The sequence below is a fragment of the Vigna umbellata genome, chromosome 2, assembly GCF_029865625.1.
Source record: "Vigna umbellata cultivar VRB3 chromosome 2, Vumbellata_1.0, whole genome shotgun sequence".
NCBI classification, from domain to species: domain Eukaryota; kingdom Viridiplantae; phylum Streptophyta; class Magnoliopsida; order Fabales; family Fabaceae; genus Vigna; species Vigna umbellata.
This window is the reverse complement of record NC_142166.1, coordinates 1,137,027-1,147,936: the sequence shown is the minus strand read 5'-3', so window position 1 is coordinate 1,147,936 and position 10,910 is coordinate 1,137,027. Positions and strand designations below refer to the sequence as shown.

Sequence of the window (10,910 nt, the reverse complement as noted above, 5' to 3'; positions counted from 1 at the left end):
ACGTCTATATAGACGTCCGCTGTGAACCTCTCGGACGTCTATACACTACTGCAGAAAGGGCTTTATTAGACGGGTTATTTAGGGTTATTTACGGGTTATTTAGGATTATAGGGTTTGGACGTTTGTTTGTGCACTGCAACACGTCTGAAGAGCAGATTCGAAATGAAAATGGAGGGAGATGGAGGAGTAAACGACCTAAAACGTAGGCCAAAAACGCCGCCCAAGAACACGCTACAAACTGCACAAAAATGCACAGAAAACGATTTTTAATCGGTCCAAATGAAAGATATTTCATCACTGAACAATTTAATCGGAATAAAAGTAAGATTAAATGGTCCAAAACAGATAAAAACCAACCTGGAAATGCAAGGCGCAGAGGGAACTCTCACGGGTTCGCATAACTCCTCGCGGGTTCGCGTTTTGGTTAGTAAGTCCTTATTTTAAACGTCTTTTGAACGTCCATTGTGGTAGGGGCGAACGTCTATAATATAGTAGACGTCCGTCCCCCTCTAGAACGGATGTTCAAGAGACTGACAGTAGTTCAACCCATCAGTCTCTTGAACGTCCGTCCTGGAGGGGGACGAACGTCTATATATATTAAACGTCCGTCCCCCCCTCCAGGACGGACGTTCAAGAGACTGAGAGGGTAGTTGAACCTGTCAGCCCTTAAACGTCCGTCCTGGAGGGGGCCGGACGTTTAATATATATAGACGTCGGTCCCCCTCCAGGACGGACGTTCAAGAGGCTGACAGAGTAGTTGAACCAGTCAGCCCCTTGAACGTCCGTCCTAGAGGGGGACGGACGTTTATATATATTAAACGTCCGTCCTGGGAGGGGGCGGACGTTTACCTATAGTAGACGTCCGTCCCCCTCTAGGACGGACGTTCAAGATGCTGACAGGGTAGTTTAACTCGTCAGTCTTTTGAACGTCCGTCCTTGAGGGGGCAGGACGTTTACTATATATGGACGTCCGGCCCCCTCCAGGACGAACGTTCAAAAGGCTGAATCTTCAACTCTCCCGCCAGGCTTTTGAACATCCGTTAGAGGGGTCGGACGTCTACTATATTATAGACGTCCGGCCCCTTCTAGGACGGACGTCTCCACACTCAATTATTTACATTTATGCCACCGGTCAATTATTTACGTTGGGGTTTTGGTGGACAGACGTCTATGGAGTGACGTTAAAAATCAATTTTGCACTAGTGTCTATAACAAATCTTAAATATTAAATCTTAAATATGTTTAATAGTTTGAACATCTCATTTGAGTGTATTAAATAATTCATATAATCATGATATTATTTAAACAATCACTTAAGCAACAATCCACTACATAACTTATATTTGTTTAGAAAACAAACTTTGGATAAAAAAACATATCTTATTCTTAAAATCAATACAAAAGCTCCCTTTTACCTTTTACCTTTAATTTACCAATTATTATCAAATTAATATATACTTAATGTAATTATATCCATCTTCAAATATCCAATAAATACAATCATATATCACGTCTAGTTCAATTTTTAATTTAAGTATATATTAAAGTTAACTCTTGTTATAAAACAAAACTTTCTTAATCCTTTCTAAAATACAAGATTTTCTGGTCATCCACCTATCACATATTGGTTTCATCTTAACAAAACAAAAATAAGTAGTCCTTACCAGAAAATAAACTACTTACCCTCAATGTTCAGTGCACTGCTTCAACATAACAATAATTTGATTATCCTATAATTTTAGAGAGTTCAAATAAACTTAAATATAAAAAAGATAAATTTTTATAAAATAAAAATGAACATGTCTTTATTTTTAAATCTTCTATTTTTTATTTATTTAATTTTTATCCAACAGAAGTTTACGAGTATAGGAGCATAAAATAGCTAAATAAAAATAAGTTACCAACGGAATAATTTTGGAAAGCACTGTGAAAACTTAAATTGGTAATATGTCGTTTTCATAGACCAAATAAATATCTGGAAATTCTAGTTTCTGGTGTTGTTTATCTAACTCTGTGCACAAAATTCAACTTAACACATTCAACAAAATAGAAAAAATGGAGAGACAGATAAAATCAATAGAAGAATAAATATGAGTGATAATGCAAGATACTTCATTCTAGACGTAACTATTATTCTCTTAAATATTTGGCTAACTTTTCAAATGAGCCTTAGAGATATTGTTTGTTCCTTTTTATTATAAAAAAAAACTGAAGTTATTTGAGTTTATAATGAAAAAAATAAAGATGAATATAAAAATTACATTTATATATAGGTAACAAAGTTGTTGATTTAATTTTATCTTAATTTATAATTAGGAGATTTGTAATTTTTCTCATATCGATTTGTTTTAGTTTATTTGTAGTTTTAATTTTATATTATCAAAACAAAATAGTCAATAACTTGTAAGGATCACATTTATATATAAAAATAAAAATAAAACTTAATAGTAAACATACTCATATGTATTTATAATTAAAATAGTCAACTATAAAACCAGTAAGAATCTTAACCAAATTGACAAAAAAAAATATAGTGATTTCTATTCTACAAACTAGTGATAATACAGGTATTGATAAGTCAGTTGTCTCCATATATTTTTTTATAATTATAGAAATCAATTATTATAATAAAAGTTTAAAACAAAAAGTAAAATAGCAAGAAAATGGGTAAAAAAGATAGTTATAATATAGATAAATTGGAGTAAATATTTGATACCAAAGTTTATTTTTAAATATATGAATTTTTAAGTTTATTTTTTAATAGGTTGATGATGGAATATTAAATTTTTAAAAAATTGTGAAATATACTTTTTCTTCTTCAAATTATTATAAAAGATTGAATTTTATTTCTAAATTAAATTATAAAAATATTTAGTCTTTATATTTTATAAAAATTATAAAAATATAGTTTTTAATTAATAAATAAATGACATGTGAGGTATTTTCCATATAGAAAATAAAATTCTATAATCAATTAAAGTATAACGTTCACAAAAAAAATGTATTACTGACTTTTATGAAATACTCAAACAAAATATTTTATAATTTAATTTAAAGATGAAATATAATTTTTATAATAATTTTAAGATAAAAATATATATTTAATTATAAAAAAATCTTAAAATAACTTCGAGAGTACATGGGACACCTGGTTAATTCAATATTGTTTCCTTTTTAAGTGTTGGTTTTCTTTGGAGAAGTTTTAATATTATTTATTTTAAAGTGAAGATGACATTGATTATTCTTACACAACTATTTTATTATAATTAATAAAATTTATCATATTTTTTATTTTTTTATAAATTAATTTCATAAGGAAAATTAAGGGTAATATAATTTTCTTTAAGGATAATTAAGACATAATTGATTTCAGTTTCATCCTTTTTTTTTAACGGGGGTTGTTTGCATATTCTGAATAAATGTCTTTAAAGGAAATCAATGTATTTCAATGAATACTTTTAGATAAAGAGTGGTATTATTGATTATACATTACATATTAAATTTACTGAATTTTATAATAACTACATTAAAAATCACTTCTAATTAGATAGAAAATTTGCCTTCAAAATTTCCACATATTACATAAAAACTCAATAAATTGAAGTAAAATTTCAATTTTTTATTAAAAAAGGAAAAACTAAATGCTTACGTTTTATCTAATTTAAGGTTCTTAATATGACAAAAAGAAAAACTGAGTTGAAACATATCCAAATGTAAATAAAGTTAAAAAAACTATGTTAAATATCGATGAAACTAAGAAACTGCAAAGATGATGTTATCTGGAATCATGTTTTGTCAGATGATAGGTTAAAAAGCATAGGAAAAAAACATCCTAGTCCTAAGGTGCTGTTGAATTGTTTATTTAGAAGGAAAGAAAATGTGAAGGGTGTGCAATGTGTATATATATGTGTTCTGCCTCCTCATCCCTTTCACCTCTTTCACCTCTTTCACCTCTTTCAGCACTTTTGTTTCTCTCTTGAGTGAAAAGAAAGGCCTTTGAGCTTGAAGGGGCACCACCAAAGGCCATAATACATCACCACCACCTTAAGGAATATCCCATTTGATCCTTTTCTCTGTTACTACTACCATTATTCTAATATATAAATCTCTCTCCTTCACATACTTTCAATACTAATAATAATTATACTTCTCCTTACACCCTTCTCTCTCTCTGTATTGTCCTAAAACAGACATATACTACTTCAAACAGACTTTGATATGCAAGTGGCGGCAGAACTTCAACACACCCATCACCGCCAAGACACTCCGATGTGCCGCCAAATCCAGCTCACCATATCCGATCACACCCTCTCGCACACTACTGCTGTCGCTGGGGATGGCGTCTCCGACAAGCTTGACGGGGAGGATCTCTTCATTCCGCCTCTCAACTTCGCCATGGTTGATAATGGCATTTTCCGCTCTGGCTTCCCAGAACCTGCCAACTTCTCCTTCCTCCAAACCCTTGGCCTCCGCTCCATCATGTCTGTCTACTCATCCCAATCACTCTCTCTTATATTTTTTTATTGTTTTGTTTCTCTCGTGTTGCTGTTACCGTGTGTGTCTGTGTCTGTTTTTGAGTTTGATGATCCTTTTGGGATTGTTTTTGAGTACCCAATTGAGGAATTGGGAGTAAAGTCTCTTCCTTGCATGCTGTTGCTAATTGTTTGCTTGTTTGATTGGGTGTTTGTTAGATATTTGTGTCCCGAACCGTATCCGGAGGCCAACATGGAGTTCCTCAAGTCAAATGGGATCAAGCTTTATCATTTTGGAATCGAGGGTCATAAGGTCTCTTTCCTTGGCTTCAACCTCTTTTTGTGCTCTTGTGATTTGTGACTTGATTTGGGTTTGATTGTTTTATGATTCAGTAACTCTTTAAATAATATTCTTATCAGAGAATTATAACTAACAGACATAAAATCAATCAAGTTTTTCTTGGAAGATAAAATTCACTTGCTCTCCTTAATTTTTCTGTGAATCGAGTTTAAGTTTTAACTTCTCTGAAAAAGCAGAGGTGCATGAATTGATTTTAACGAGAAATTTATCTAAGTTCTGAATCTGGCTTTGATTGTTGTGTCTTGGCAATTTGCACAAAGTTTACTGCAATAAGAAAAATTAATAGCTTGCACTGAGATCAATGGACACATATCTAATCCAGTTGACCTGTCATTCTCATTCTCTTTTATATGCTTAATATACTTTCATCTCTCGAGGAGTGGCTGTGGATATAATTAGTGACCTGATGAACTGTTACCGTTGTGTGGATGCTTTGGTTTCAAGTACAGTTTAACCAGATGAGTTTTTGACAAGCTTGGAAGAAAAAGAGGGGACGTAAAGCTGGTTTTTGGCATTATTACTTCTTCAACTCGTTTTCTTGCTATTCCTCCTCTTCCTCTCTTCCTCTTCCTCTCCTCTTGCTTGAGTCTTCTGGGGTAACTTTTTGAAATGTCCCTAACTTTATAAAGTGCTTTAGGAAAATGTTTATTTGGAAACTTGTGCTTGCTAAATTTTACTATCCCAGCTTTTTAGGTACTATTATTATATTGTCATGTCAGTTTTAGTCTCGTTATTGTTCTGGATTAGATCCGTTGTTTTATTTCTTGAGCATATTTCTATGCGAGAGAGACCTCTTCAATCCTCACCTGTATGTGGACAGTGGAAGTATTTATTACCAACTTTAGAAAATGTAAATCACAGTTGATGGAATCCAAGCTGGCATGTCAAGTCTTATTCCCTGGTTATCTAAGATTATCACAATCATTGGTTTTTCGAGAATAATCAACAGTTGGAGATCATGTATTATACTTGCTGTCTATATAATGGGACCATTTGAAAACCAAATCTGCTAAAAAAGAGCACAGATTTGCTATTTGATTATACTGCAAGTACAAGGTAAAGAAGGGGGAAAGAAAGTAATAACTGTAGAAAAAAGTATCACCAAAGTCATGATCACCTAGGAAAGATAAGAAGGTAATATCATGGAAAGGAAAATCTTAAGAGTATAGAGAATATTACATCAGTGCATTTGGATGTGGAATTTATGTTACTGGAAGATTAGGGCTTTTTTGTATGTTGCATTTGGATTTGCCAAGTGACACAATTCTTGATCCAAAAATAAGCTTGATGATTCTAATTAATTTTAAGGTTTGTTATATACTTATTTGATTTTGTCAAAAATTTTAACAGTGTCTAAATAGTACACGTTATTATCTGAAGTGTATTTTGTCACTCTAGAAGAATCAGATCCGTTGAATTAACATAGATATGTTTTACCCTTATTGTTGAATTCTCAACTCTCAATTTCATGAATTTTGTTTGAATACTAACTTTTTGACCAATCTACATGTCCAGGAAAACAAGGGGGAAGCAATTATTTTATTAAAGCCCATTTTTTATAATGATATCTGACTTGTGTTCCTTAGTTTTGGAGTTGCTTCATGCGCTTTTCCTATCTTTTTTTCATTTTTGTGTAACTTCTATGACTTGGAGAATGTTCTGACGTCTGCTAATTTTCATGGTTATTCATGTGACAATCAGAGGAATAGATGATTGTTAGATGAATGGGAATGGAGTGATGGTTTATTCTATTGTGTTTATTGTGTGGGAGTTAGGTCTGTATAAATAGGTTAGTAATAGAATAAAAGCTTATCTTGGATCCCATAAATAATAGTTAGGTCAATCAATATTGGTAGTTAATGAACTCAGAAGGGATCAGTTTTTGTACACCAGCACTGTAAACAATATTACACTATCAACTAATAAGAAATAGTTGTTGGTACAAATTTTAAGGTAATTCTCAAAGCTACCTTCTGTAACAGTTTATAACTAAAGTTGCATAAGCTATTTATTCTTCATAAATTGTGTAATATTATCTTCAAATAGTATTAGCCACGCCCTCTCATCTCTTCCTTTTCTTTACCATCAAGTTTAGTTGATAGAAGATGATAATGGAACTTTGGTTTTATGTTGGCGTAGCAAGTTTCTGATAATTATGATATTATGAAACATGTGCATCCAGGAACCTTTTGTGAACATCCCAGAGGACACAATCCGTGAAGCGCTGAAAGTTGTCCTTGGTATGATATATAGCTATTTAATGTTATTAATCATAATTCTTCTGTATAGTTTCAGCAATTCATTTTAGCAGCAATAACTTTTGGTGGTCAATAATGCAGATGTCAGGAATCACCCAGTTATAATTCACTGTAAGCGGGGAAAGGTGAGATCTTTTCTGGATTTTTTTCCCCACTTTTGTAATATCTACACATAAGAGTTTTTAAAAAGTATTCAAACTGTTCCTTTTTTCTGTGTGCAGCACCGAACGGGTTGTTTGGTAGGATGCTATAGAAAATTGCAGAAGTGGTGCTTGTCATCTGTGTTTGATGAGTATCAGCGCTTTGCAGCTGCGAAAGCAAGAGTTTCAGATCAGAGGTTTGTAGAGTTGTTTGATATTTCCAGCATGAAACATTTGCCTATAACCTTTTCATGTCTGAAGAGGTAACAGACCGAGTTATGTATGCTGAGTTGGGTTTACTTTCTTTTGTTGGTGAAAGTGAACTCCATGTTCTTCCATTAAATAAATAGGAAAAGGTGATGAACTCCTTCAATGCATTGCAGCGGCAAAGGATAATTCTTCTTCTTCCATTCTTAAAATAAGATAAGAAAATCGTAGGCATACTAGATCATTACCTACCCATATATGTATGTGTTATTATATATCCTTCTTCCATACTTGGCCCTTCGTGTACCTCACCAGTCACTCACTACCTTTTATTATTTTCTTTCTCTTTGCTTTATGTTCCTTTTTGCTGCTCTACTATTCATCAACAATGAGTGTAGATATATGTCTTGATTTTTTCTTGAGACTCGGAGAAATTCAAGAAGGCCACAACAATGCCTTGTTTGTCTGCCTAGAATCTTGATGGATAGTAAAAGCAGAGAAATTATTGTAATCTTGCTTTCCTTATTGAGTTGAGATAGTTCAGTTCTGTGTGTGGTGGTTATTCTTGCACTAGTTGCATGCTGCTGCTGAGAAACTGTTTTTAATTCTATCATACAATTTTTTTTTCTTCTAAATATACATAATTTTTAGATTTTGATCGGGTCTTATTCATTTAATGTCTACTATAGTGATAGAAAGATGAACATTTTCTGCACGAGAATATTATGAAACGTTAGATGATAAACTTTTTAACGAATGTATGCTAATGGGAGGTGTCAAAATAGCAATAAAAGAAGGGAACTAAATATTTTTCTTAATTTTTTTTATAGTGGAACATGCTTCTTTTGAAATAGAAGTTTAAGAAGAAAATGATGAATAATAATGTTTCAAGTGATATTGTAACACGTAATTTGGATCGATTCGACATGTTATATTACCTTAATCTTTACAAATGTTTTCTTCCCACATGTTATTATAATGTTTTTGATTTCTAAATATATTTGTGCGTTATATTAACATCGTAAAAGTGAGCCTCCAATTTTTACCAGCTCTAATAAGAGAGTTTTGTGCAAAGACAAAATAATCACCAACAGTTAATATCTTCAACCCAATTTTTTCCTTTGTTTGAATTACATTTTTTTCCCTTCTACCATTTAAATGTATTTTTAGCTATTTCCCTGACGTTGTAAGTATTATTATTTTTCATCAATAGTTATATATATATATATATATATATATATATATATATGTATGTATGTATACACACACGAAAATCTATTAATAAACTTGAATGATAAGTTGGACATGTGCATGCTATTATTAGAAGGATGAGTTATTTTAATAAATGAAATTTTAAATATTATTCTTGTTATATTCGTCGGTCTCTCTCCTGAAAAACAAAATAGTTTCGTTCTAATGCAATTTAGTCTTAAAATAAATTTACACCTACATGATACAATATATTGATTATAATATTATTATTACCATTTAACAAAGTTAAGATATTACTATATTCACGTAAATTATTAACACAATCCAATGTGTTAAATGTAATGTCAATAAAAATATTAAAAAGGCTTTGCCTGGACTCTTATCAACATTAAATTCTAAAGATAAAATAAAACTGTTTATCATATGTTTTAAGTCCATGTGTGTGAATTCTCTACATATATATGTACAATTTCTTTATGGCCAATGAACTTATTTTGTTTGTTGGTATGTAATATGTTTATAGTTTGGAGTGAAGGAAGGATAGCTGCAATGTGAATGTTTCTTTATGGCCATCTTGAGCTCACACTGTCACATATCTATGGCTGAACTCAAGCTACCACTGTGAAGGATAGTTTTTCTATTGGGCTGCACACACAAAATATGGACCTCAGTTTTTTTTTTTTATATATATATATTCCTTTTTCTTTAGGCCCTCTAACACCTTGGGTGGTAGGGTACAATTTGCAACTTTCTTTCTATATTCAGGAACATCAATAAAGTACACTTTCACCCTCCTAAACCATGTCATTTTTAGCTTATTTTACCTAGATTAATGAAAGAACTTCAAGCTTTTTGATAAATCAAGGTTAATGAATATCTAATCAAGGACCTATTTTATGATTAGCCAGCCACAGGGATTTAAATTGTCAAGCAATGTATTTAGCTCTCCAGTTGCTTAGTTAGGGAGTAACAGTTAAGTTTTACAGTGGTGTTCAAAATTCTCATTTCAATGTTGACCTCAAATATCAATAAATTTGTGAGATAATAGTCTTAATCATCAATTCTCCAAACTGGTATTCTATATTTCTCTGCTTTAATTGACATGATTGATGTATTTATCATTGATTGATATGGTTGGTGCATTTGTCATTGATGGTTATCATTAGTTAAGTTTTAAAAGAAAAGAAAAATAGTTGCAACAATAAATTACAAACAGTGTTATATTATGTTTATAAATTATTTAGCAAATAATATCTTATATATATATATATATATATATATATATATATATATATATATATATATATATATATAATCTTGTGATCCAAGATTTAAGTAGCTATGTATGGTCGGCAAAGCTTTTATTGTTATGTTTGGACATGACCTTAGAACATCTTTGATGGGTATAGTAGTCATAGTTTGTACTAGATGAATCATTGATGTAGTGTTTATTTAGATCCATTCCTTTTAAGTTCATTTTAATATTGTTTCAATTTTACAATTAATCATTTTTTCTTGGAATAGATTAATTTAATTTCTTCTTTTATTTTGTATTTTAAGTTTATTAGCTTCTTAATAAGGAATGCTTTGTTTAAAGAAATTTTTAACTTAAGCAAATGGTTGAATATTTTTTATAAGTTGTAAATGAGAGCTTCACCTAATACTTGATAGTAAACAGATTGATATATTTGTTGTTTGATTATGTCAATAATTTTACATTCAAATAATTTATTTTATCTACCATACCATTGCAACTCAACAATATTTAATTATAGTTGACAAATGTATTTTTTTTATGCATATATGAACTTTACGATGTTCATAACATTGCTCAAACAAATGGAACTAACATACAAGATTACATGAGATCCAAAAACATGTTTGGTTTAGAATAGAGACTCTATAATCAAGTTTTTTTTTTATTTCTAAAAATAGAGCAATTATCAACTTCTTTACAAACGTTGAATTTAATCAGTCTAATAATTAAATTACATTATATTATAATGACGAAGTATCATTAATCATTAAGTGACAACTTTTACAAATTTAATATATTTTATCATAATGTTATCAAAGGTGTCATTTGTCCATGACACTCGAAGTGGATAACATCTTTATATTCAAATTGATCTAAGAAATAAAAAAAAAAGTTATTCATTAAAGAGAATATGGTCCCCAATAATAATTTACATCCTTGATTATAACTGTACCAAAGAAGTGATTCATGCATATTATATAGAATAGTGGAAGTGGTCCAAAT

The 10,910-nt window shown here is 30.9% G+C and overlaps 1 protein-coding gene across 4 annotated transcripts; it reads left to right on the top strand.

Annotated features, from left to right (window-relative positions):
* Positions 1-3,919: 3,919 nt before the first annotated feature.
* LOC148203127 (inositol diphosphatase DSP4-like) lies at positions 3,920-9,394 on the top strand. 4 transcript variants are annotated; one of them, XM_088105677.1, is made up of 6 exons: positions 3,920-4,481; positions 4,692-4,785; positions 7,016-7,073; positions 7,173-7,216; positions 7,313-7,428; positions 9,174-9,394. In XM_088105677.1, the coding sequence occupies exons 1-6, from the start codon at positions 4,219-4,221 to the stop codon at positions 9,181-9,183; spliced, it is 585 nt and encodes a 194-aa protein (XP_087961803.1). In that variant the 5' UTR covers positions 3,920-4,218; the 3' UTR covers positions 9,184-9,394. The 4 variants fall into 4 exon arrangements, with proteins under 4 accessions (XP_087961803.1, XP_087961802.1, XP_087961800.1 ...); XM_088105676.1 differs by lacking the exon at positions 9,174-9,394 and adding an exon at positions 7,551-8,094; XM_088105675.1 differs by lacking the exon at positions 9,174-9,394 and having other exon boundaries at positions 3,934-4,049; positions 4,191-4,481; positions 7,313-8,094.
* Positions 9,395-10,910: the final 1,516 nt, after the last annotated feature.